The sequence below is a fragment of the Monodelphis domestica genome, chromosome 7, assembly GCF_027887165.1.
Source record: "Monodelphis domestica isolate mMonDom1 chromosome 7, mMonDom1.pri, whole genome shotgun sequence".
Taxonomy (NCBI): domain Eukaryota; kingdom Metazoa; phylum Chordata; class Mammalia; order Didelphimorphia; family Didelphidae; genus Monodelphis; species Monodelphis domestica.
The window spans coordinates 174,359,662-174,387,487 of record NC_077233.1 but is presented as its reverse complement, the minus strand read 5'-3'; the positions used below and the strand labels follow the sequence as shown (position 1 = coordinate 174,387,487).

The 27,826-nt window shown below is 40.2% G+C and overlaps 2 protein-coding genes across 6 annotated transcripts in view; one reads left to right on the top strand and one right to left on the bottom strand.

Annotated features, from left to right (window-relative positions):
- PPL (periplakin) overlaps positions 1-23,936 on the top strand; it is a 45,034-nt gene extending 21,098 nt beyond the window's left edge. The window contains exons 2-22 of one of the 2 annotated variants that reach the window (XM_007498716.3): positions 323-422; positions 2,522-2,676; positions 3,980-4,100; positions 4,785-4,910; positions 5,011-5,052; positions 5,299-5,460; positions 5,987-6,094; positions 6,613-6,708; positions 9,087-9,209; positions 9,453-9,599; positions 10,244-10,395; positions 10,991-11,088; positions 12,246-12,403; positions 12,947-13,125; positions 13,228-13,366; positions 13,964-14,157; positions 14,316-14,466; positions 18,587-18,670; positions 18,826-18,942; positions 19,814-19,906; positions 20,320-23,936. In XM_007498716.3, the coding sequence (XP_007498778.1) occupies positions 323-422; positions 2,522-2,676; positions 3,980-4,100; positions 4,785-4,910; positions 5,011-5,052; positions 5,299-5,460; positions 5,987-6,094; positions 6,613-6,708; positions 9,087-9,209; positions 9,453-9,599; positions 10,244-10,395; positions 10,991-11,088; positions 12,246-12,403; positions 12,947-13,125; positions 13,228-13,366; positions 13,964-14,157; positions 14,316-14,466; positions 18,587-18,670; positions 18,826-18,942; positions 19,814-19,906; positions 20,320-22,977 (5,203 nt within the window). In that variant the 3' untranslated portion in view covers positions 22,978-23,936. The remainder of the gene's footprint in view (positions 1-322; positions 423-2,521; positions 2,677-3,979; positions 4,101-4,784; positions 4,911-5,010; positions 5,053-5,298; positions 5,461-5,986; positions 6,095-6,612; positions 6,709-9,086; positions 9,210-9,452; positions 9,600-10,243; positions 10,396-10,990; positions 11,089-12,245; positions 12,404-12,946; positions 13,126-13,227; positions 13,367-13,963; positions 14,158-14,315; positions 14,467-18,586; positions 18,671-18,825; positions 18,943-19,813; positions 19,907-20,319) is intronic. The other variant, XM_056806111.1, reaches the window with a different exon arrangement.
- Positions 23,937-24,120: 184 nt separating this feature from the next.
- The window catches only part of UBN1 (ubinuclein 1), a 36,369-nt gene continuing 32,663 nt past the window's right edge, over positions 24,121-27,826 (bottom strand). For all 4 annotated transcript variants that reach the window (XM_016424020.2, XM_007498727.3, XM_016424021.2 and 1 more), the window contains one exon: positions 24,121-26,552. In XM_016424020.2, the coding sequence (XP_016279506.1) occupies positions 26,500-26,552 (53 nt within the window). In that variant the 3' untranslated portion in view covers positions 24,121-26,499. The remainder of the gene's footprint in view (positions 26,553-27,826) is intronic.

The following is a 27,826-nucleotide window of genomic DNA, read 5'->3' as shown; positions in this document are numbered from 1 at the left end:
TCAGATACTCAGGTGCTACCACATGGATCAACCCAAAGAAACCATTGGAGGGGACCCTCTTACCAGAACTTTGCCTTGGGTCTACTCTGGAAATTATCAAGACCAGAAAGAGATTCCACCCAGTTCTGTGGCTGTAGTAGTCTGTGACTCTTGGTCTGGATATCAAGAAATCAGGAGTAAGTTCAGAGGCTTACTCAGAAGGGGCAGCAGTATCAGGAGGGTCCAGTAGAGGAGCCACGTCTTTGGATTTAGGGGAGGATAAGAGCAAGTTTCTGATGACTATCCTTGAAACCTAGTCCTTAACGAACTCATATCTTTACAGCATCTCCAGTAAAGAGTTATCAGAGTTGATTGATCAACTTCAAAAAAATGCTGATCAGGTGGAAAGAAACATCGTGGACACTGACTCCAAGATGCAAAGTGTAAGTACTGGGCCCCTTCCTATCCTGTAATCACCATCTTATCTCACTATACCTCTCTTGGCATCAACTAACTCATTCCTCTTCTGCAGCTCCTCTTTGTTAAGTATAGAGCTGGCTCCTCTTTTCTCTATGCATGATCCCCAACTTCCCTCTCCTTTAAGTCTAGCTTTCTGACTCTGTACTCTTTGGAACAAGGTCAGACTTCATGGAAATATTGAATGTTATTTAAAGGAAGAAGGTAATTTAAACTAAATTTAGTGACTGTGAGGGGGAAAAAAAACTACTTCTACATCTAATCCTATGTTTGAGGGCATCAAAAATAAGACTTCCCTTCTACATGCTATAAAGCATTAATTATTCCTACAAAAACTGAAGTCTGATTCCTAGAACATAAACATCTTAGCCTTCGCCTTTCATATCTCCTTCTTCATACCTCTTTCCTCCCCACCCTTCACAGTTTCCTCAATAAATGGACAATGAGCAGTATGATTCTCCTTGATAGAAGGCTGGCCTCCAGAATCATAATGAAGCAGGGCTTTTACATGGTGGTAGTTGTGAATGCAGGACACAAAGAACAAAAACATTAGCTGTCTCCTCAAGAATAAGGGTTTTGCCAAGTTCTGATGGATCCTGATTGGTTCAAGATGCTAAAACTGGTTTTATACTTAACTAGTTCTGTGATCCCATCAGTTTGGTTGGATAAACAGATACATCTCAATTCATTTACAACTTCTTGTCCTTTTAGATCTTTGTCCATGATTTTTTATAAATCCTCCACATAAGATATTCCCAACATTATTTTCTTTGGTTCTTTTATTACTATATCATGGCCCCTGGTATGAAAAACTTGGGCTCTTCATTTGTTTTCTCTCACTCTTATTACTTAACTGGTCACTTCTTTTCCCAATATTTGATGACAACAATTCTATGCTACTTTAGGATAATTTTTCATGGTCTTATGCCTTTTATAAAGCTATTCTTTGTGTAGAAGTGATCATTGGTAATATGCTGAAGCTAATTTATACCAAAAGAAGTTAGAAACTGACTTTATACCTAAAAAGAAATGTTTATACTGAAGTCATGAGGGCTCAGCAATGAGTTAGATAACAAGCATATACTAAACACATGCTTTGTGCTATAGTAGGCTCTGTTGAGTAAAAAAAACAAAAAACTGTTTTCTGTACATTAGGTAAACTCTTAAAAAAAAAACACTGTACCTTCCATCTTAGAATTAATACTGTATATTGGTTCCAAGTGTAAAGGCTTGGCAATGGAGGTTAAGTGACTTGTGCAGGAGCACACAAGCAGGATATGTTTGAGCTCAGATTTAAACCTAGGACCACCTGGCTCAATCCACTGAGCCACTTAGCTGCCCCCATTAGATAAACTCTTAATTGACATCATTCAAAGATATTTAGTTTAAATGGAAACTACCAGACAGCATAGTGAATAGGGAATAGAGAGTTGGATTTGGGATCCTGACTTAGAATCAAGACTGGCTGTGCAACTATAGGTAAGTCACTCAATATCTCTGGGTCTCAGTTCTTTCATTAGGAAAATGAAGGAGTTAGAAGTGATAGCCTCTAAGTTCCCTTCCTGTTCTAAAACCATGATCAATCCTATGATCTACTATGGCAGTTATCAAATGTTTTGGTCTCAGGATCCCTTTACACTCCTAGAAATTAGTGATGATCTCCCTCCAAAGAGCTTTTGTTTATGTGATAGATAGTATTTGAAGTTAAAACATCTTATGAAAGTAGTTTTGACCTCTAAAACACCCTGAAAAGGTCTTAAGGACCCCCAATGGCCCCTGACCCCTTAAGAACCACTAATCTAGTAATAAACACCAATACTTGCTAACACATGATTAAAATTTTTTAAAATACCTCTACTAGGACATCAACACTCAGAATAACTCCTTCTCATGAAACAAAATATTGAACACAGTGATTTCTAACATTCTATAACTGTCAAGTTAATATTGAAGTCAGGCACATATACATCCACACAACCTTGCTGATCTTTGGAAGAAATACCTTCCCCTTCTTGACTGTTTTAGTGCTCCCTTGCTACAGCCTGATTTTTTTCTTTGCCCACAGGACCTAGCAAAGATTAAGGAGGGCCAGCCTGCTCAACACCGAGAACACTCCCTCCAGAAGCTTGCTGAATCTGAAAAACTCCTCTATGTTTTGGAGGGAGATGCAGCTATAGCTAAGCACATGAAACACCCCCAGGGAGATATGATTGCAGAAGAGTAGGTCCAGTTTTGTTTTTATTTTTTTGTTTAAATCCTATTAGTATCAGATGCAGAATGCTGGGCTCTCTGCCCAGAAGCATGAGGGATGCGGGTGGTCAGTTCTGCTTTGTGGGATTATTAGTACTGCTTCGTGGGATTATACTGTTTACTGCTAACGTTGCATTCACCTAAAGCCATCACACTTCAAATGAATCTAGGTCCTGGTAGTTCACTGGCAGGACTGAGCAATGCCATGTTCTCCTAAAGGCGGATCCTAGAAGACTGTTCAGAAAGAGAGGAGAGGGGAAGTAAGGCAAAAGGGCAGAAAGGCAAGGAGGAGGATAAAATTTCCTTCCTATAAAAAGGCAAAATGGTACAGGTTAATCCCCAATCTCTCAAAATTATGCTTGACTATGTTGGAGTATGGCCTGTTCACAGAGTTAGATTATTCTATCTTTTGTTGAGATCATCCATGGTGAGCAACTCCATCTAGGACCAAGGAGAGTCAAGAGCTAAACACTTTGTGATTACTTTTGCTGGGTTTATACAAAGTTCCAGTCAGAAGTTAGTTTTATAAGAAACATTGTTGTCTCCTGACTTCAGGGTATTCATTCCAACAACAGTAACTTCTCTCAGAAGTTTCTTCAATGCTTTCCACCAAACCAGAACGCTCTAGCCTCCTCATTCTTTTTTTAAACCCTTACCTTCTGTCTTAGAGTTAATACTGTGTATTAGTTCCAAGGCAGAAGAGTGGTAAGGGCTAGGCAATGGGGGTCAAGTGACTTGCCCAGGGTCACACAACTGGGAAGTGTCTGAGGTCAGATTTGAACCTAGGACCTCCCGTCTCTAAACCTGGCTCTCAATCCACTGAGCCACCCAGCTGCACCCTCTAGCCTCCTCATTCTTAGATTTGATATCACTGTAGAAGTAAAAAAAAAAATTCTCAGAATTTGGGAATAGTTGAACCAAGAAGGGAGCAGAGAATGACACCTGAAATATCCGGGGGGGGGGGGAGGGGGCATCAAATCTTGAGCAAGAGGCCTGTCACTTAGAAAGTACAGGCAGATCCTAGACCTCTAATTTCACTTAACTGATATAGGGAATTCCTAGATGAGAAAATTCCCTCTTACAACATATAGCACCTTCTCTTCAATTTGTAATTTTAAAGAATTCTTAGCATTAGATATAGGACCTGAGCTCAGGTCTTCATGGCTTTCAGGCTAGCTTTCTATCCACTATTTCACACTAACTTTGGAGACACAGGTCAAAATCAGCACTTTACAGATCCCTGCTGATGAATTTGGATTTTCTTTCTCCTCAGTATCCGGCAGTTGAAGGAAAGAGTGGCAAACCTACGTATGAAGCACCATCAGATTTACAACTTGACTGTTAAAGAAGTGGATCCACAAGTCAACTGGTCATCTGTGGTTGATGAGAAACTGGTAATGACTCTTCCTGCAAGGCACTCCTTTAATTGCTTATTTATCAGTGAGATGCTAGATGACAGAAAAATGGACTGGCTATCACGTGAGAGTCAGAGCTTGCTCAGTGCTTTCTAGAGACAGTCCCTAGATTTGGTCAAGAGACATATAAGTTTGGGAAGTTGCCTCCTAGCCATTATTACCCTTAAGAGGAAGCATGAGGCAATGGGGAAAATTCCTGAATTTGGAATCAGAAGACTTCAAAATGAATCCAAGTTCTGCCATCTAGCAGCTATTTGACCTTGGGGAAAGGTCACCTAACTTCACCATGCCTCAGATTCCTCATCTATAAAATGGGGATAATAGTTGCACTCCCTATTTCACAGGTTATGGCAAAAACCAAATGAGATGATATATATGAAGTACTGTATTAATGTAAGTTGATATTATCATTGGCCAAGTATAGGAGCCCTTGCCTGATTTATGGGAGGTTTCTATAAGACAATTGGAATTCATCCGAGTCTTTATAGGTCTGAGTTAGTTAAGAATACCTTGTTGAGGTTGAAAGGACTTCATTGTAGGGTTTGGTGAGGGGGATGAATGGCTATGCCATAGTCCTAAAAATGCTGCCTGTGCTTTAGGCACATCTATGTACTCACTATCTCTCTCTTTCCTGCAACTTCCCTTCCCTTCCTTGTACTCTAGGATATGCTTGGCAATCAAAACTTTGGGACAGACCTGCCATTAGTTGACCACCAGGTAGAGGAGCATAATATCTTTCATAATGAGGTCAAAGCTATCGGACCCCATATCACCAAAGAAGGAGATAAGGTACAGCTGAAGATATGGGAAAAAACTCTCAAGAACAGGGAGAGGGTGAGAGAAGGGAGTCTGTGTTTTTCTGTTCTAATCTGTGCCTTTTTATTCATAGGAACAGAACAGTGACCTCCAGGCCAAGTATCAAAAACTGCTGGTGAGAAATTCCTGTTAGTAAAAAGTTAATAAGAAATGAGAGGATGACCAGGCATGAGGGATGGGGCCATGGAACAGTGAGAAGGTAGTGATATCCCTGATACTCAGGTAGAAGAAGAATTACTACATGAGGCAGATCTTGGAAAGCTGTACTCTCCCAGGCTGTATCAATGACAAGGAAGCTGACAGTATGGCAGAAGTGAGGCAGCAGACCAGGACTCATATCTGTTTCTTTGGTCTTGAACAGGCGGGATCCCAGGCAAGACAGCAGCACCTGAGCTCTCTTCAGGACTACATGCAGCGCTGCACTAATGAACTATACTGGTTGGACCAGCAGGCCAAGGGTCGAATGCAGTATGACTGGAGTGACCGCAATCTAGACTATCCTAGCCGTCGACGTCAGTATGAGGTATTTACTCAGATTTCCCCCCTCAGACAAAGGCTTCTGAAGTGTCCAGAACACGTGATTAGCTGAGTTTGGGTCCCTACAGTCCTCTGTATATCTCCAGCACAATTTCATGGTGCTTTTCAGTTACTGTGAGGCCCTGGTACCTAAGAGGCAGCTGGGGCCCTCATCCCAATTACAGAAGCAAAAGAAAATGGGGTTAGAGTTCAAAGTTTGAAGCCACCTCTAGCTCTCTGGGACTGCATGTCCTCATCTGTAAAATCAGATGTTGAACTTGATGGCTTCTGAAGCTTTCTAGCTCTATACCTAGGAACTACCTCTCCCTACCTATATGTGAGCACAGGTATGACAAGGTCCTAGTCATACTTCCTTAGAAAAATGCCCAGTTTCAGACTATGCAAGATCTTTAGACATGTGAATAGACTCAAGAGCCTGAGTGGATAACAACCTATAGGTCATGTGGAAGATAAGTCTATAAGGAATGAAGACACAAAGGGTCTTCAGAGAAATATACTATTGCACTTCCTAGAATTTCATCAACCGGAACCTGGAGGCCAAAGAGGAGAGAATTAATAAGCTACACAGTGAGGGTGATCTGCTGCTGGCTGCTGAACACCCAGGGAGGAATTCAATTGAGGTACTGCCCGATTAAAAGACTTCTAGAACAACTTTTCTACTACATCCTCTTATGAGAATCAGTAGTCAGTTATGCCCAAGTTCTCAAACATCTCATCAATTCATCTAACTGATGTGTTCCACTCCCCTTAATGAGTGTATGGTTCTACTTCTCCCAACCAAACCACCCTGTGCCCAAATGCACACACTCACCAACACATTTTCCATATTCTGGCTCTGTGCTGAACCCCCAATTCTATGCGTCCCACTCACTCCATCTTTCAGACATCCTGTACTGTGAGCAACCTCAAAGTGACCTCCCTTTTCCCTCTCCTTTCTTTGATCTCGCTCTGTTGGTAGAGTCAGATTTCTGTTTGATAGAGTCTGACTTAGCAGTGTTCCAGTTAACACCCTTCTGATTGGCAACTTCCAGTCCTGACCAGGACTCCCAACCTACCTTTCTGGGTTCAGGAACTCTGCTCATACATGCCTACCTCTTGTGATTCTACTACAACCTGAATGCCTTTCTTCATCTCCTAGGCTCATATGGAGGCAGTCCATGCTGACTGGAAGGAATATCTGAACCTGCTTATCTGTGAAGAGAGTCATTTGAAATACATGGAGGATTATCACCAGGTGTTGTGGGAACTGGCTCTTAAGCACTCCGTTTGTTCCTAAGCCAACTGATATAAGAGTTTCCAGAATCCTCCCTTTTTATATTTTCTTGGTGTAGTTTATTTGATGCATTTCTAGCTTTTTTGAGATAATGAAGGGGAAATGGGATTACTCAACTATTTCATCAGAATTCCTCTTTTTTGAGTGTTTTCAAGGGGCACAAATACCCACAGGAAAACATAAAGACAGAATCCAAAGACCTCCAAAATTTTCCTAATTTCATCTTCTTACGAGAACAGGGAGTACTGGAAAGAATTAAAGGAGGAGGAAACCCAGAATTGATCAACATGTATTTATTAGAGACTTACTATGTATAAAGAACTATGGCAAGTGCCAAGAATGATACAAAGAAGTCTAAGACTTGGTCCTTGTAACTAAGGAATTTACTGTATATACTGTAACTGGTAAAAATAACACATGTGTGTAAAAAGCTATTTATGATATAAGGCAATATGTACATGCTATGTAGTTAATAAGGATTGAAGCAATTTAGAAGGAAGACAGATTACTATGAGCTGGAGTGGTCAGCAAAGGTTTCACAGAGGACTTGGGATTTAAATTGTGCCTTTTAAGGATATGTAGGATTCAGATAAATAAAGAAGGGCATTTGAGGTAGAACAAATGCTGTGAACAAAGAAATAAAGGCAAGAATATGCAGGATGTAGACCAGGAAATCATGGGAAATAGCATGGTGTAGCGGTAAGAACATTGGATTGGATTTGAGTCAAAGCCATAACTAGCAATTAAACAGCATGGAAAGGTGCTCAGAACAACTAGCACTATATGTCCCCTAAATTGTCTTGGGGGTTAGACTCCAGATAGCAGCCCATGGTGGGAGGAAAGGGTGGGTTAGAATATACCCAAGATGCCATCTAGTGGGAGGAGACAGAGACTACTAAACACGATCCCAAGAAGGAAAACTCCAGGACAACACAAAGCCACTGCTTGGAAGGCCAGTGGCATTTGCATGGTGCAAATTTTTGCATTTTCTCAATTTTGATGCCTTGGAATCAAGACTTTTTAGCTTTTTATGTCTTGACCCTGTCATGCTTTGGTCATATGACATCAGGCAACTTAATCTTTATGTGCCTCAGTTTTGTCATGTAGATATATATATATACACACATATATCTTATAGCTACTTCTCAGAATTGTTGAATGGATCAGAGGTGATAGTCTTCAAACCTTAAAGCACTATACTATAAACTTAATATTTTTAAAGCCAAGTGAGAGTGTCCAAGCAGGAAAATTAAATGAAAACAGTGTTTGAGGAAGATTCATTGGATGGCAGTTTGTATGAAGACCAGGAACCTAGTGAAGAATGAATTCTTCAGGAACAAAGTGATAAGAACTGGGGAGTAGAGGGGGTAAGGGCAAGGGAGGAAGGTTAATGGGGTTAGAAAGAAAAGAACAGATGTATGAAAGGATCAGATTGTATAAAAGGATCAACAAGACTTAGTGATCAAATGGATATAGGAGTCAAAAAAAAAAGATAAAGAATTCAAAGTGATTCTAAGTTTCAGTAACTGGGAAATGATGATACAATGCATTGACAGAAACAAGGGTAACCAAGAGGTGGCTTGGGAAGAAAAGATGGCAAATTCACTTTAAACATGTTGAGGAGTATTAAGCAGAAATTTAGAAAGGTGGGACTAAAACTAAGTTTAGAGGTCATAGGATGGAGATGTGTGTTTCATAGTCAATCTATGCAGAGGTGATAGTCGAAGAGAATGAAAGAGAATTCAGGAGTAAAAATATTAAAAGAGCAGAAGATGATTGAACCTTAGGTAATGTCTACATATAGGGGACAGAAGGAAGAAGAGCCAGAAAAGTATGTGGAGAATCTAACAGACTACACTGGCATGAAGATTATGAAGCATTAGCATGCTGGTGTGATCCACTGTATTAATGAATTCTAAACAAGCAAGTATTCAGATAGTTATTTAGCAAAAACTTTGTGTTAAGGAGATGTTGCTAGAAACAGAGTCTTTAGGGAGCTGAGGTGGGGGCAGCAGTCCTTAGTACCCCTTCAAATAGTCTTAAAGCCCTGAGTGCTCTCTGCATCTGTGATTTGTACATAAAGGTGGCCCTATCATTCTTTGCTTAGGCTACAGGGGTCTATGGGAGGACAATCCTCTTAAAATGGGAGGACGATCCTCTCAAAAAAATACCCATAGTAGGGAATGGTAGCCCTTAAACAAGTGAACCACCTATCCATATCAATAATTAGACTGAGAAGGGATGTTTGACTTCTCCTTCAAATTTCCTTCTCCCCTCAGAAGTCATTAGGAGCCATTGGTTTCCTGCTTGTGATGGACTTGTTACTTTGTCCTCCACAGTTTCATAAAGATGTCAAAGATGCCCAGGAGTTGCTGAGGAAGGTAGACACAGATCTAAACCAGAAATACAGTCCTGAATTCAAAGACAGATACCAAATCGAATCCTTGCTACGGGAACTGGACGTGAGTGTTTGGGCCAACCACCCCATAGATAACTCAAGGGCATCTCTTCCCTCTCCCAACCTCTGAGTCCAGATCTTAGAAACCATCCCCCTTCACATCACTTTGGGATTCTAGCCTACCATTGACCTATCAAACTGCCCTTTGTCAGCCTGACTGAGAATATTGCCTGCCCAGTGAAATCAGACATACCCCACCTATCTCTAGGGAGAATTGTTGGGCTTAGTCTCCTGTCTTCCTGTTTAGGATCAGGAAAAAGCTCTGGACAAGTATGATGATGTGATACGGTCTCTACAGAAACGTGGCCAGCAAGTGGTACCCCTCAAGTACCGCCGTGAAACACCTCTTAAACCTATCCCTGTGGAAGCACTTTGTGATTTTGAAAATGAGCAGGTAAACCAGCTTGACCCTCACTGAGGGGCTGCTCAGCTTGGTATTAACTGGAGAATTTTTTTATAAGAGAATGAAAATCTACGTTCTGGAGGTTGGAGAGTGACCAAGGCTCCCTGCCAGAGAGCACAGACTTTGTCTCTAAAGAAATAGACTGCTACTGCGAAATGACCATGTTTGAAAGAAGACAGAATTCCCCCTAGATCCAAAGACAAAGAAAAATGATATACTAGGACCATGTTGTTGAACCTATGGAATGCATGCCAAAGGGGGCTGCTCCTCTCCCCCTATCTACCACACCTGAGGACATTTCCCATATCACCCATCCCTCTGCCCAGTAGCCCAATGGGAATGCTTCCACCCTCCCCTGTCTGGGGTAAGGGGGCAGCTCACATGTGATGTAAGGGGACAGTTTGGGCACTCAATCTCTAAAAGCTTAACCATCACTGCACTAGGATGTTCCTTCTGTGCTCTCTCTGCAGGTTAGGTTAAGTCTTAGTAGCAGCCAGAAATGTCCCTACTCTGTCTACAAAGCAAAGAGAGAACAAGTAATTCCTAGGCAGATCAAAAGCTGACTTTGTTAGGGTTTTTCTGCCAGTTAGTTGAATGAAGTGTTTCCTCTAATTCTTTTGGCCTGTCCCTTTTAGGGCCTGATATCTCGTGGATATAGTTACACTCTACAGAAGAACAATGGAGAGAACTGGGATATTACAGATAGCTCTGGGAATAAGCTCAATGCCCCTGCTGTCTGTTTCATGATTCCTCCTACTGACCCTGAGGCCCTCGCACTCACTGACAGGTATGTTGTGGTGAATGTCCTTCTTATTCTAGGAAAATTTTTGAGATTTAAAAGCAAATGCAAGTAAGCATCTAAAATATTGCCCATTTACCCTCTCACCCTGGGAGCTTCCTCTGGGCTACTCAGTGTGTCTTTTTCATTCAAAACCATGACTTGAGGCCAGCTAGGTGACTTAGTGGATTGAAAGTCAGGCCCATAGAACAGAGGTCCTGGGTTCAAATCTGGTCTCAGATACTTCTAAGCTGTGTGACCCTGAACAAATCATTTAACCCCCATTGCCTAGCTCTTACCACTCTACTGCCTTGGAACCAATATGTATTATTGATTGTAAGACGGAAGGTAAGGGTTTAAAGAAAACAACACGACTGATTAGAAGTTTTTAGCCCACTCCTAATTTCAGTCACCACTACCTCTCTGGACCTCCTACTGTATGGGCTGGTGTTGATGATCTCATGAGGGCTCAGGAGATGAAAAAAAACCAAATCCTATAAACTGGGTCAGCATTATGGAGCTATATAGGTATAGGGATATGTTCTAAAACTTGAGGCAAAATGGTTCAGGCAAATAACTTAAGAGTTATCTGCTTTGTTTCTAGCCTAAGCAATCAGTACCGGAGTGTGAAGCAGAAAGCAGCTGGGAGTAAGGTTGCTCTAAAGCAGCGATATGAAATACTCAAGACAGAGAATCCTGGAGGTATGTACAAAAGCTTATTCTCTTCCTTCCTTCGTCTGAGTCTAGAACCCCAGCTCTTCTAAGCCTATTTTATTTTTTTAAACCCTTGCATTTTGTCTTAGAATCAATACTGGGTATTGGTTCCAAGGCAGAAGAAGGGTAAGAGCTAGGTAGTTGGGGTTAAGTGACTTGCTCTGGGTCACACAGAAAGTATAAAGTATCTGAGGCCAAATTTTTAACCCAGGACCCCCCATAATTAGGTTAAGCTTTCAGTCCACTGAGCCACCTACCTGCCCCCAGACTAATGAATATCTCAAGTTTTCCCTTTCAGAATCTTTTGAAGAGCATTTGAACTTCTTTGTCCTAGATGCAGAAATTAAATACATAGAGACACTAAATGTATATAGACAACTAACCCAAAACCTGGAAGCTTCAGTAAGCTGAACTCCAAAACTGACCTTTTGGGCTAAAATGTTTATGTTCTGGAGTGTGCATAGAAAGCTAGGAGTCCTACTTGAAGTCTTGAGCTGCCAGAGAAAAGATTCTCTCTCATTTGAAAGCTGTAAGCCCATGAAGATATATAAAATAAGGCAATGAGGAGCAGGGCTCTACCTAATGGGATATGATTCTCTTAGATCTGAGGAGACATTCTAGGTTTCCAGCACAAGTGGCCACAATGCAAAGAGTTGGGGGCAGTTAGGTGGTTCAGGAAATAAAGTGCCAGGCCTAGAGTTGAGAAGACCTATATTCATATCTGGCCTCAGAAACTTCCTAGTTGTGTGACCTGGGCAAGTCATTTAACCCCAATTTCCTAGCCCTTGCCCTTTCTTGGAGTTGTTACTGGGGCAGAAAGTAAGGGTTAAAAAAAAAAAGAAGAGTGGAATTAGGATTAGAATTGTAGTTAAAGGGATTAGAAATCTTCTTTCCAAGTATTAGCTCCATAATACTTAACTGGAGAAAAAGGCTCCTTTGTACATAGAATAAAATATGGGCAGATTCCTTCACACCAGCCTAATATTTTTCTTTCATCCAGATGCAGTTAGGATGTCACTACTGAAAAAACTACATGACTTTCCTCTTGCCGTAGCCAGGGAACCTTCCTTCTACTTGGATGACCTGTCCACATTCCCCTAAGGCTTAGTCTCTTCCTCCTTTGTCTCCATTTCTTTTCTGCCTAGATGCATCTGACCTCCAGGGACGGCAGCTGCTTGCCAGCCTGGACAAGGTGAACAGTGACCTAGAAAGACAGGAAAAAGCAATCACTGCCATCCTGAGGCCTCCCCTTGAACAGAGTCGGGCAGTGCAGGATAGTGCTGAACGGGCCAAGGACCTCAAGGTAATGGTCAAGGAAAGGAGAGAGCTATGGGTAGGGAAAGAGCAGAACTAACTATAACCCCAGCTCCTTTACAGGTTAAATGAAAGCATCCTAACTCTGAACCCTTTAGAGCCTCTGTGTCACATTCTAGGGCAAAAAGCTCTGGCCTAACCCAGCTTCCTCCTTCTGTGCCAAGGGAAGTCCACATTTCCAGTAATTCCTTTATGTATCACCCCAATTTATGTTCACATAAACTGTAAGCATACATTTTAAAAAATAAGTTATACACCAGTTATATTTAGAAACAAAATTTCAGATCTCTGACTTTACTCCTTCAAAAGCCCTGATCCTGACCAATGGAGATGAGGGTAGAGAATCTATGTCCTTCAAGATATCTCCAACTACCACATGAGATCAGAAGCTTTGTCAGCCCAAACTCCGCCAAGCAATGTGAATGCTGTCTTCCATTTTTCCAACCTGGCCTCATCCTATCCTGGAAGTCCAAATACTCCGAGTAGAGTGCTAGTTTAGCATAGGGCCCTGAGGATTCTTTGGTTGTTGCAGAATATCACCAACGAGCTTCGTCGAATTGAGCCAGAAAAGATACAGAGTACTGAGGAGTGTGATGCCTTCATTGGAGCACTCCCTGACAGTGGCAGTGCTCCACTGCTAAAGACACGGGTAGAAGATACCAACCACAAATATGACCGTCTCTTTCAACTGCTCAATTCAGCTCAGGAAAAGTAAGTGATAGGGGGCATGGAATCTAATTATATTTGAGGAAACATTTTGTCATGGGGAGAAGAAACTTCCACCAGGTCTGCATTCATATCTTTGTGTTATAGGGTAGATGGAGCCAATCGCCTTGAGAACAGCCTTCAGCAAGGTAGAGAGCTACTGTCCAAGTATGAAAACCAGCTCTCCTTGGATGATACAGTCCCTGAGAATGAACAGTCACTGGATAACAAGAGGCAGGAGCTAACAGTGAGTGATCCCCTGTGCTATGTGGGCTGAAAAGGCTTACCATACCTTTCAGGGTGGTATAATGAAGAGAACATAACACTTAGAGTCAAAGGACCTGAATTTGAATCTCTATCCCAGCAAGTTTGGCCAAGTTACCTAATCTCAAATCAGTCTCAGTTTCTTCAGTTACGAGAGGGGCTTGAACTAAATGACTAAACTAGAGATCTATCTCTAAAGTCTCTTCCAAAATCTATACATCCTTTGAGACTAGACTGAGTAAACTGGTTTTGAACAGAAACCTTCTTCTCTTAAAAATTTAATTCCAAGGAGAAGGTAGGTGGCACAGTAGAGTGCTAGACTTGGAGTCAGGAGGATCTGAGCTCAAATTCAGTCTCAGACACTTCCTAGGTGTATGACTCTTAACCCTATTTGCCAAGCCCTTGCCTTTCTGCCTCAAAGTTGTTACTAAGATGAAATTAAGGGTTTAAAAAAAAATTAATTCCATTTCAATCAAAGATTTCCAGGTGCTAGAGACAGTTTAAATTACTTGAACAGGGCTCATGAAAATTCTGATTATGATATCATTATCAGCTTTTCTTTTCCTTCTTTCCTTCTCAGGCCATTGCCTCAGAACTGCAAGCCAAGAGATCCCTCCTCAGTGAGGCTGACCAGAACCTGCAAAGAACCAAGAAGTGCTCTAGTACTCTGGCAAGCCGGTTCCAAGAGCACTGTGCAGATATTGAGCGGCAGGAAGCAGAAGTCAACAAGCTCAATCAACGGTTTGACAACCTCATTAAGCAAATCAACAATCGGTAAGGTTTTGGCTCATTCACCTCAGATTGGAGAGAAGTGAAACCACACACAAGTGTCAGGTCCCTTGTCTTCATGCTTGAAGGCACAGAAGAAATTTCTGCAGAAACCATTAAAGAATTAAAAACAAAAGACCAGCAATATCTTTCTCTCACTTTAGGTCTCAGAGTCTACAGAAAGCTAAAGGTGCATATTCTGACTACCGCAGCGGCTATGATCATGTGACCCAGTTTCTGGCCAATATTCCCAGTTATGAGCCCCAAGAGACTGACAGCTTAAGTCAAGTGGAAACCAAGCTAAAGAATCAAAAGGTGAGAAGGCTCTTTCTTCTCCTTATAGAGATCATCATACTGATGATCAGTATTCATGGAAAGGCTAGGCACAAATGGAGAAAAGGTAGATTTCAAAATGGCTGAATAACTTGCACCCGAAATAGTAACTATTAATTGCAATCAACATGGAAAGACTTCTGGCAACCTTCCCCAAGAATGTATTCTGGACCCTGCTTTATTCAAGATTTTTAAAAATCTATGACTTAGATGAAAGTATAGATTACATATAAAAAGTATAGGTTGCAAATAACAAAACTATTAAACAAATAGCTAATACAATGGAAAACAGCACTGGAATCAAGAAAGAAAGAATGCACTGACCAAAGATTGTACTGAATAGGATAAAGGTAAAAGTTCCATATTTGGATCAACTTCTTAAGTACAGAAATAAGAAATATGGCTAGGCAACAACTCATATGAAAAAGACCTGGTGGAATACAAGTTCAATGGGAATTAACCATGAGACATGCCAGCCAAAAATGCTGATGTTGCCTTAGATAGAGACACTATATCGAGAAAGAGAGAAGTGACAGTCCTTTCATACTTCGCTTTGGTATGATACAGCAGATTTATCTGGGGTCCTGTTCAAGGATGGGAGCAGTGTAACAAGAAAGGATTAAAAGGGAATGACACCTGTCAGCAGCAGGCTTCTCACAGTCTTTATTCGATCATGCTTTCCTTCAACAGGCTTCTACTTGCTCTCTCAGGCTTCTGCTGTTCTAGCCCCTCAGCCAGAAGCAATACACATATTTATCTGCTCTCTAACAAGGTAGCTCATTAAGGAAAGCAAATGGTCAACAAAAATCATTTGGATTAGAGCCTGGCCTCTGGAACCAGGGAGGAGAATTCTTTCTGCTTTCCATATCTTTCTCAAGGTTACACTGCACTTCTTTGTGAACTTACAGGGTAGAGGAGAGAGAAATGGGGGGTGGGGGTTTAACCTCTTGGTCCCCTACATCTCCCCATTATTTGTTTTAAAACAAGAAAGCCAAAAAGGGAGAGGGGAACGTGTCGAAGGGGGAAATTAACCCTTTTGAGTTCACTGCATCTCTCCATATAGATTTTGGTAAGTGGGTCAGCACAGGAGCACAAATGTCGAGAAGGATGCTCATTAAGACTAGAAGTACAAGTGTGAAAAAGTTGTGCATTGCTCCATAAACCCATCCCTATACCTGGTGAAGCCAATCATGAATATCATTAATGGTATAGGAAGGTGACAAATCCTAATGAATACTTTTACAATTAACAATGTTTTACAAATCATCCAAACTTAGCAATTTTCCAAAGTTACATAAATCAATCTTTTAAATTAAATCTAAGTGAATGGCCAAATTATGGAACAAAATTTCCCTTTGTGTGTTCCAAACTAATCTTTTTTTCTTTTCTCAGAGGGCCTATCCAAGATAAGGAAAAAGAAAAAATATGAAACACTCTATCAAATTTAGAAGTCAGAATTAATTACTTACCTCCCTCCATGGAGGACTCTGATGCATATTTTTTGAACACTCAAATTCGGAAAAAATACACACAGACAGGACTTCCACATGTTAACAGCCAAAAAAAAAAAAAAAGCACATAAGAGACAAGTGAACACAAATTGTGGAAAGCATGCTTTTAAAAATTAAGGTGTTTACTCAAGATCTTGAGAGAAAAAGAAAAAAAAATTTCTAATGCGGTATCAGCCTAAAACTTCACTGAAAAAATCCATCTTGCATTTTCCCAGGATACTTACTGTCTCTTTAAATGTCTTTGTGAGAAATTCTGTAGCTGGCTACCTGCTTTCTTTTTTTCCCCCTTTTTTCTTGCTGCTTGATTCATTACTAGTGTTTTCTAAAGCCTGTAATGCCTGCCATAAATTTAACTTTGAAAAAATCCTCTCCTTTACTCTGACTGTGAATTGTAATTTTATACTCACATGAGTGGCTGAGAAGCTTTCTTGACCAAGACTTCCACCCAGATGGTGAGGGATGGGGCATAAGTCCCCCAAAGTCTCGGATCCCTGCTAGCCCCCATAGCTTCTTCAAACTTCTCTCTTCTAGCTAGATTTTTTCAAGCCATGCTGGGCGACTATCCCTATGCCAATCCTTAAATCTACAGCTGTCAGGACTACAGAAGACCCCCCCTGAATACAGGCTTGTTCCTTCTACCAGCCCACAGCAAAACAGAACTTGGCCTGCTTTTCCTCCAATCACTCTACTATTTTTTGTGCACACTTAACTGGAAGAATCTTGTGTTACCTACGACACAAAGAAGTTACGACTTCTCCAAGCACTAAATCTTCCTAGCTTCTTCAAGCCCCACAGTTGGGCACCAAGTATAGCAGGCTTGTTTGGGGTCCTGTTCAAGGTCAGGGGCATTGTAACATAAAAGGGTTAAAAAAATGACAATATGATGACATCTAAAGTACTGGATGCCACATTTTGGAGGGACATGAATAAAGTGAAGTTCAATTCAATTCCCCATGCATTTGTTAAGCACCTAGTCTGTGTCAAACAGTGGACACACAGATAAAAGTGAAAGAGCTTGCATTCTACTTGGGAAATGAAGTATAGGTAGGATGACTGATAAATATGATATAAACAGACGGAAGAAATAGAAAAATAAAGGGCACATATATACATATAATATAGAGTAAAGACAAAGTAATTTTAGGTTAGAGGAGAGTATGAATAGCTGGGGAGATCAGTAAAGGCCTTCTATATAAAGGAGATGACACCTGAAAAAGAAAGCTCAGGATTTCAAGATGGAGTTGAGGAAGAAAAAGCACAACAAATATCACAGAATATCACAGAATCACAGAAAGGCAATATCAACTAGATAAAAAAAATTTACTAATAATCAAAGCCACCTCTCAAAATAGAAAAATTGAATCAGCCACTTTAAGAGGTAGTTGGTTCACCATCACTATTGCTCACTTTGGCAGCATATAGATATATAGTTGTACACACACATACTTATACCCATCAATGTAAGTTTTCCAGTGGAAGTCATAGGCCATTGGTAAGAAACAAAAGACTCTTGTTCAGATTGGCTTAGATGACCTAAAAAATCCATTTTCCCACTATGTAATTAAGAGGTAGTTGGTTCACCATCACTATTGCTCACTTTGGCAGCATATAGATATATAGTTGTACACACACATACTTACACCCATCAATGTAAGTTTTCCAGTGGAAGTTATAGGCCATTGGTAAGAAACAAACAAAAAAAAATGAGAGCCCTAAAGTGGGGGGAATCCCCCCTCATCCTCTCTTAGGGAGTCTCTTGCCACCACTCAGCAGCCCACAGGAATGTGCCCAAGCTGTGGGCTGCCTGCAAAACTGTAAACCTCTGACTGTGACCACTACCCTCTCCCTTTTTTCAGTCTTCCTCAGCCAGTCTTCAATGCCCCCCACACCCCCTCCAGCCTGGCTGGCCCTCCCTTCCACTGGAAACCAGAGCACTTCAGGGAGCCCTGTGGAGGCCCTTTGTTTTTATTGCTGGGGAGGGGTCACCTGCACTGAAGATGAAATAATTGTGACACAATAAAAACGTTGGAAGCAGGAAAAAAACAAAACATCTAGGCCAATCTGAACAAAGACTCTTGTTCATATTGGCCTAGATGACCGCAAAAATCCATTTTCCCACTATGTAATTTCAAATAACAGCAGCTTCCCTCCCCCCACCTCCATATCCTAGGATTGGAATTAGCCAATGTAGAATCCCTAAGTATATATACCTACAAGAGTAGGTATCAGGAAATAAGAACTGCACCATCCACAATTTTTTTCCTCAAGGAAGCAAAAAGATCTGCCTTTGTTGTAAAGGGCTTGTGTCCCTCCTAGAATAAAGGCTCTTCAAAAAAAAAGGGCAAAGCTATCTGGACTCCAGTAATAAATTTTGCTCCTAGAATTTTGTTGAACCCACTGCACTTTCTTCCCTACCACTTTCTTTTTGGCCCTCTAACTCGGAACCTTCAAGTTGTTTGGGGGTAAATTTACTTGATCTTTTAATATGTATCCTTCTCCAGAGTGTTAATTAAAGACCTGAAGCACCAAGCTTTCAGCAGCTGAGTTTGTTGTGGTATGGGATTTTTGTGGACATTCCTGTTGTTTTACAGAACCTCCTAGATGAAATTGGAGGCTGGGAACAAGAGGTGCAGAAAGTGTATAACCATGCCCAGCAGTACCAACAGGCTGTGAAGGTGAGACTCAATCATTTTCCTATAGGTTCACCAAAAAGATTATGAAAGCTAATTTTAGGGGAGTCTCTGGATTGGTATTATAAAGCACACTAGAGATCAAGTTGGGTACCTCACTAATCTTGTTGGCTCACTGGCATCTCTGTTAATTTACCTAGGACTATGAATTAGAAGCTGAAAAACTAAGATCCCTTCTTGACCTGGAGAATGGAAGGAATGTCCACACAAACAAGAGGGCTAGACTTCAATCTCCTGCAGCCAAAGTAAAGGAAGAGGTAAAGCTTATCAGTAGTAAGATAGATTTGAAATTCACAATTCAAAGCAATATCTTAAAGTTGGGCAGGTATCAAGAAATTGAAGTAACTTGAAACTGTCAGTGAGGATTGAAGAAACTGGGGATAATGAGACTATTAAAAAAAGACTTAGCAATCACATACTCCCTGCATTCACCCTTTGGAGGACGGTCATAGTTTGCTTGTCTCCCAAGCAAAGAACAAGGATTGATGGGTGGAAATTGTAATGAGGCAGATTTCAGCTTAATATAGGGAAGAATTTTTTAACAATTGGAGTTGTCCTAAAATGGAAAAGGATATTTTAATAGGTGAATCCCCTATCACCAGAGGTCTTTAAGCAGAGAACTTGTAGAGGGTAATATAGAAGACATTTATTCACTAGGCAAGAACTGGACTAAATACCTTCTAAAGTATTTTCCAGTCCTAAGCTATATTGTCTTTTCTAAGTGATGATCCTATTTTCTCAGTAAGACACACTTCTTGCAGTTGTGATTCATCTAGGAAAACCTAAAATACAATATATAACGTAAAAGATGGAGAGGGATGTGAATTTTAGCTAACAAAATATTAAATTTCTTTAAATACTAATGTCCTTTAGTGCACTTAACATTATTTAAATATGACCAATTATCATAAAATGCCTAGTGTGTTGTATAGTGACCGACATTGCAGGGACTATTTTTATATTCCCAAAGGAAAGATGTGAATAACTTCTATGTGAATAACTGAATTGAAGCCCCAAGACAGGAAAGTTCATCTCCATGCCTATATTCTTAGGCTTTTTATCCTGCTCCTCCCCTAAGCCTGTCACTTCATTGTATTAACTTCTCGCTATAAAACAACTGTTTTCTAGGAAACTTTTCTTGCTGCCAAATTCACTGAAGTTAATGCTATCAACAGACAAAGACTGCAGAATTTGGAATTTGCTCAGAATCTTCTGAGACAGGTAAAAGATAAATGATTTCATTCAAAATTTTAAAAATAACCCTAGGCAGTTGAAAATTAGGTAACATTTTCTTTCTCCAAAGCAGCACCCTGTGAGGTTCTTATCATTTGTTACTATTTTAGAAAAATAACCTAACAATCATTCTTGATACTGATCTGTCAAAACAGTAGTACTATAAAATAATTTAAACTAATGGCAGTTACAACAGAAGTTAACATTTATGTTTCATACTGCAAATCTAAGCTATATAGCATGTGTACATGCCAGTATGTGCCAAGGAAATCTTATAGAGGTTTTAAGACAGTCATTTTGACAAATGTTCCTTATATGCATTAACTCTATTAATTCCCAACTCTAAGTAGTACCATCAGTAAAATTCTGTTTTTTAAGATGCATTTTCTTTTCAATATCAGCAGCCAGAGATAGAAGTGACACATGAATCCACTCAAGGCAAAGAACCAGTGACAGAAGAAACCTGGAGAATTAAGAAAGCCCTAGATGATGAGACCCAGCGTAGGCAGCAGCTAGAGAATGAAGTCAAAAGCACTCAGGATGAAATCATCATCCTGAAGAATAAGAAGCCCCAGGAATCTGTGATAAGAAAAGAGGTGTTAAAAAAGGTGCCTGATCCTGCATTGGAAGAAAGTCTCCACAGAATGCAGCAAACTCTAGTGGAGGAACAACGTAAAAATAAAGAGTTACAGGATGAGCTAGAGGATATGAAACTTAAGCTACGATCACTGGAACATGAAACAAGGGATGGGGGTCAAGAGTATGTAGTCAAAGAAGTATTGCGTATTGAGCAAGATAAAGCTCAGGCTGATGAAGTCCTAAAATTAAGGGAAGAGCTAGAAGAACTAAGGAGACAGAAAGGAACAAGAGAAACAGAGGTTATTCTCTTGCAACAGCGAATTGCAGCCCTATCTGAGGAAAAGAACAAAGAGCTAGAGAAAGTCACAGAGAAGGAAGTAGTAAAATTACAGAATGACCCCCAGCTAGAGAAAGAGTATAGGCTGCTGCAGGAGCAGCAACAAAATGAAAGCACTCAAAGGGAAAAGCAAGAAGAAGAGCTAAGTTTCCTGCAAGACAAGCTCAAGAGACTGGAGAAAGAACGAGCTATGGCTGAAGGAAAAATTACTGTAAAGGAAGTGTTAAAAGTGGAAAAAGATGCAGCAATAGAAAGAGAAGTCAATGACCTAAAACGTCAGTATGAAGATGAAGCATCAAAATCTCGCTCCAGTCAGAGAGAAAAGACTGAACTCCTCCGGAAGATCTGGGCCCTAGAAGAGGAAAATTCCAAAGTCATTGTGCAAGAAAAAGTACGTGAGATTGTCCGTCCAGATCCCAAGGCTGAAAGTGAAGTAGCCAATCTCCGTTTGGAACTTGTGGAACAGGAAAGAAAGTACCGAGGTACGGAAGAGCAATTAAAGAGCTATAAGAGTGAACTGGAGGCTCTTCGGAAACGAGGTCCTCAGATAGAGGTGAAAGAAGTCACAAAAGAAGTAATTAAATATAAGACTGACCCTGAGACCGAGAAGGAACTTCAACGACTCAGAGAAGAAATTGTAGACAAAACCAGATTGATTGAAAGATGTGATTTAGAAATCTACCAGCTGAAGCAAGAAATACAGTCCTTGAAAGACACCAAACCCCAAGTGCAGACCAAAGAGGTAGTCCAAGAGATACTTCAATTTCGGGAAGACCCCAAAACCAAAGAGGAGGTAGAGACCTTGAGAATTAAATTATCAGAAGAACAGAAAAGACAGGTAGATTTAGAGAGAGAAAGGTTATCCCAAGAAGACAAAATCAAACAAAAGGAAGAAGAACTATCGCAGGTAAAGGAAAAAGTAGTTGAGCAAGAAGTTGTAAAATATGAACAAGACCCTGCCACGAGAGCCGAGGTGGATTCCTTCACTGAAAGCATCGACATTGAACTGAGACAGATTGACAACCTTCGAGGAGAACTTCGAAAATTGCAGCGGAGAAGGGCTGAGCTAGAACATCAGCTAGAAGAATTGGAAAGAGAACGGCAAGCTAGAAGGGAGGCTGAGCTTGAGGTCCAGCGACTGAAGCTTCGACTAGCTGATCTGGAGAAAGAGGAGGGGGAGACCAAAGAAAAGGTGACCCGAAAACAGAAAGTGGTTCTCCAGCAGGATCCCCAGCAGGCAAAGGAACACTCTCTTCTCAAACTCCAACTGGAAGAAGAAAAGCACCGACGGCAAATCCTGGAGAGTGAGCTTGAAGCCTTAAAAAAGAAACTCCTTACACTTGAGAAGATGGAGGTCAAAGAAAAAGTGGTCTTTTCAGAAAGTGTTCAAGTAGAAAAAGGTGACACAGAACAAGAAATTCAGAAACTGAAGAACAGTTTAGAGGAAGAGAGTCGGATCAAAAGAGAGCTGGATGCAGAGGTGAGCCGGCTGGAGGCCAAGTTATCTGAACTGGAATTCCATAATTCAAAATCATCCAAAGAATTGGACTTTTTAAGGGAAGAAAATCACAAACTACATTTAGAAAAACAGAATCTACAAATGGAGACCAGAAGGCTGCAATCAGAAATTGAAATGACCACAACAGAAACTCGAGATTTAAGAAACATGACTTCAGTGGACTGTGGGGCAAATTTAGACTCTAGACTCTGGTCCCTGGAAAGAGAGCTGGATGATCTCAAAAGGATCTCCAGAGATAAAGATAATGAGATTGATGAGTTACATAAGCGTCTAGGGTCAGTGGCTATCAAGAGGGAACAGAGAGAGAACCATTTACGACGTTCCATTGTTGTTATTGACCCTGATACTGGCAGAGAGCTTTCTCCAGAGGAAGCCCATAGGGCTGGTCTCATAGACTGGAACATGTTTGTGAAGCTAAGAAGCCAAGAGTGTGACTGGGAAGAAATATCAGTCAAAGGACCAAATGGAGAATCTTCAGTGATACATGATAGAAAGTCTGGGAAGAAATTCTCTATTGAAGATGCCTTAAAGAATGGAAGGCTAACCCCAGCCCAGTATGATCGATATGTTAACAAGGATATGTCCATTCAGGAGTTAGCTGTTTTAGTTTCTGGGCGAAAGTAGCTATAAAGCTTCTTTCTTTTCAAGCTGATATCCTTCCTTCCAGCCCCCAAAAGCAGGTAATTGGTGTGGTCTCACACAAGATGATACTGTTGTACCCTCACATCCAGTGTATCCACATGCCAACATTTTAGTTACATTCTTGCTATAGTGTTGTTGCTCAGGTCAGAGCTGTTACCTCAAATGGAAAAGACAATTAAGTAAGAATGAATGAAACTTGTTTCTAACCATTAAAATGATTGACTTCCCTAGATATATTCCCAGGGGATGATAAATATGTAACTTTTTTCCTCTACTGCTCAACACTCTTCCAACATATTCTTTTTAGTTTCCCTTTGTGACCTCCCTTCTTTTAAGGAATAAAAGTACTCCAAAGTTATGAAAAGTTGATCTAATCAAGCCTGGAAAAAATATAGCTTGAGAAAACACCAAAGCAGTAGTAGCACAAGCCTTGAAACCAACCAACTGAAAAACTTTTCAAAGACAAAAATATATATATATATTTTTCCATTCAAACAACTGAACATATCTCAAGTTACTAATATTCACATTCCTCTAATTTTATGGTTGAAATTCTACTGTCCAAAAAAATCTTCAGCTGTTACTCTGCTGACAAGAAATATTGGATATTTGCTAGAAAAGGTGAAAAAAAAACCCAGCAGAAAATGTAAGAAACTTAAGTTGAATTTCATTCAACAGGTATATTTTTTTCCATCTGATATCCATAAATATGAGTGGTCTGTTACTATAAAATTAAAATATTTTAATAGTAAAAGATGTTACTGTAAACAGTGGCAGCAGTGCCTTAAGTCTTGCTTTACCTCATAGCATTTAGGTAAAAAACATGTTGATTATTTACCAAATGAATATCCAGTTATGTATATCTCATTTATTCTGTATGAAAATGGGAAATGATAGGGAATTTTATTTATAGTATGGAAATAAAAATCTGGTGGCTTGAATTTCATTTCTCTGATACTCATCTTTTACCTTTTCCTTTTGAGAAAACTTTCCTCCCACTTCCACACTTGCCTTTCAGCAAAAAAAGGTTACTCCTAAAAAATCAATACCTTGAGAATCACTTATAAGAGAAGGAAAAAACCCCATTTATAATTTTGATAAAATGGAAAAAAATGAAAAAGAATGTTTTGGAAACTTTGAAACAATTTATTGAGTTGCTTTATACAAGATTAACAATTTTCCCACCACCCCCAATACCAACAGTCCCTGCACAAAAGCTGCAGCCCCTTTTATATTAAAGAAACTGCCATACCCAGTAAGTGCTCAGAGACTCCCCTCACCAAAGGAAACATCTACAGCTGCTACATCCAGGGCACATGGCCAGGGATGTTCCATTTTCCATCCTTTTGCTACAGTGTCGGCCTGTAGCTCTGCCTTGCCATGGCTCTGTTTAATTCATTCACTCGTTCATTACCACAAGTAAAGCATAAACAAGAAAAAGAAATCCCACAGAATCCCCATCAAAGAAACATTTCCCTGAGGCAAGAGGCATCACTAGATTCCTAAAATGAGGGTATTCTGCTCCAGCTACAAACTCAATGGTATGTGGTACAGAGGGAGCACTGGCAGGAAAGCAAAGAGGAGTAGGACTGGTACCTGGGAGGGCTCATGGGAAGGGAATTCTGGAGAATCCCATCTGCTCAGAGTCCACTGATAACTGCTCTGTTTTGAGCTCAGCAATACAAATCTCATCTTTGGCTCTTTTGCTACTACCTAGGAGTATTCTGTAAACAAACTGGAAATACAAGTTTCAATTAAAAAAAATACAATAAAGTGATCTTAAGGAGTTGCTTAGCTTTAATTTGAAAGGTGCCTTGGGTCTGACCAAAACAAAAGTATGAGCAGAGGCCTACCAGTGCAGCTGACAGAAGGTCTGTTGTTCCTAGATGCAAATATGGGAAGGCCTACAAGCCTTTCCTAGAACAAAGGATGAGTTATTGATAGTTTGTTCACTGTAATTGGGAAACCAAAATAAGAATGAGTCTAAATAAAGGAAATCTGGAAACAACTTAGTGTTTTCACACAATGTATACAATCAATTTCAGTGCCACAGAAAACGCTGTTCACACTGAACTTATCTGACTTTTAACTCAGTCTGAGTAGTCAGTTCAAACATACCTTGTAGCACAAATTTCACAGGAATAAGAAAGCACTTTTAAAATCCTTTTGAAACAGATAGTAATTGTGAACAGGTTGGCAATTTGGGAACTGCTCTTCTAGCTATATGCCCAGTTCTAGCTGGTGCCTAACCATCTGGCCTTTGATTGACTCTCCAAACCTAACTGCATATTACCCTTAAGTTAATGCATAGTCCAATCAATTACCTGGAGAGTCTCCAGGATTTTGAAGCCTGTGTCCACTAAATGAACACTAAAGAAGCCTCTTACTGAAGTTCTATGACTGCTGATTTTTAGGAACAAAACAAAATGGAATGTATCAGTAACTCTGAACTCCTCACACCTACCCACAGAGATGAAAATTCTGATCAAGAATGGCTTCTGGGCTCTGGAACCCACATATATATAAATGCTGAAAGAACTGGTGCTCTTCCTGGATTTGGAACCAGGTGCTCAGGATCCAAATCACCTTCAAGTCAGGACAGTGCAGCTTTCAATGTGCAATTATGAAAAGCTCAATTAAATACAAACGGATACGTCTTAAATACAGAATTATTTTTAAAAAACAAATCTCTTTTCAGGAGCAGGTAGAGGGCTAAAATGGATGTGTATAATCTAATTTTGCTCCACCATAAAGGCACTGGAATTATGTCTTCCTATACGGGTGACATGTGAAGAACAGTCCCATCCTATCCAATGCATTTAATGGTAATAATGAAAATTGAGCCAAAAAAATAACTTTGAAAATCCTATTACAATTGTTCCAACGCAATCTACAGAGGTCTTTTCTATAAAGAGCTTCATTATCATGTTCAGGAGGGAAACTGACCCTTCCCCTCTATCTCCCTTTGAACAAAGAGCATATCAGGTCATCTCCTTTAGAGTTACAAAGAGACAAAGTTAAATTTCCCCCCATCGTGCTCTAGCATGGATTTTCTTCTTGTTGAGCAGACAATTTAAAAATGAGGACACCATAACTGTCCCAATCCAGAGGCAGGGATCCCACTGTAGCTGGAACAGACCACTCTCCTGTGGACAGTCATGAGGTATGGTTAACTGAAGACAGAAGTTCTTGGCCACCCTAGTGGAGTCATTACACACACATATTCTCATACCCCAAAAGTCCAGCATTTTCTCCTTTTTAGTATCTGTCACTCCAGTCATTGTCAAATGACATGGTTGTGAAGCACAGAGCACCATAAGCATCTCTAAAAAGAGCATGACGCTCCCACTAACTCTGAGGCATGTTAGAAGTGCCAAGAAACTCAGAGCTCACTCTTTCTCCAACACAGTTGGCAGAAAGAAAAGAATACAGTCAATATCCAGTCTTCAAGACCTACTCATTCAGGTTCTGCCTTGATCTAGACCAGTTTTTCTTCTGCAGATGTCACAATTTCCGCTGTTGCACATTGGTCCCTTTCCCATGAAGCTGAGAAGCATCTGAAAGGAGACAAGCAAAAAAGAAAAAAATCCTCAGGATATTTGATTTTCCCTAGGACCAAGAGTATAGTGACTAAAACACACAGAAAAGTCCCTGAATTTTAGACTCCTAGAATTCAAATGAGCCAAGAAATGAAATTTACTTGACAATCTCTATTAGCAGCAAAAAGTCATTAGTGGGGGGAAGCTAGGTAGTTCAGTGGACAGAGAGCCAGGTCTAGAGACGGGAGGTCCTAGGTTCAAAACTGGGCAAGTTATTTAACCCCCATTGCCTAGCCCTTACCACTCTTCTGCCTTGGAGCCAATACACAGTATTCATTCCAAGACAGAAGGCAAGGGTTTAAAAAAAAAGTCATTAGTGAATGAGATGTTTCTGAGAACTAATGAAGCTATGAAGACAAGTATTGTCAAAATGCCCACAAAATGTGATTTTGCACCAGATCTAGGGCTATTCCAAATCTTCAAATTCAACTACACCTGCCCCTCCTTTAGGGTGCTGGGATTCCACAGTGCAGGTATAAAGGCCTAAAGATCCTATCAAATGCAAGATTTTAAACTGGAAGTTCTTTTATTTTCAAAGTACTCTTAAGCTCCTGTAGGGATAGAATTATAATACATGAGGAAAGGTAAAGTAAAAGCACTAAGGAAAGCAAACACATAAAAATTGCAAAGCTAAAATGAAAAGATAGTTTTAAATTTTTAAATCATTAAAGGATTATTAGTCTTCTAACCTTGACATCTGTCTGAAGTGCAGAGGAAGAAAAGAGTTGACCCTTTATAAAATGTGCTATGCAGAATACATGATTCATTACTTCTTGTTCCATTTTCATTTTAGTTCTTTATTTTTTGCTAATTCTACCTGCCCATCAGAGCCATAGAAAGCTTCTAATATTCTCTATTCTTTGATTTCTCAGACAGAAATAATCACATTGTGCCCCAAGGTAACAAGGATTCCCATGACCTATTTATTACATGTCATTTTTTTTTTAATCCTTAAGAGATAGACAGTGGGCAGCTAGGTGGCTCAGTGGATTGAGAGCCAGGCCAAGAGATGGGAGGTCTAGGTTCAAATCTGGGCCTCAGACACTTTCTGGCTGCATGATCCTGGGCAAGTCCCTTAACCCTCATTGCCTAGCCCTTACTGCTAATATATGGTATTAATTCTAAGAATTAATTCTAAGAATTCTAAGAAGGTAAGGGTTATTTAAAAGAGAGAAAGACTATTCCTTAAATCAGTCATCTACTAAGACAAAAAGCTTGTGTACAAGTTCATT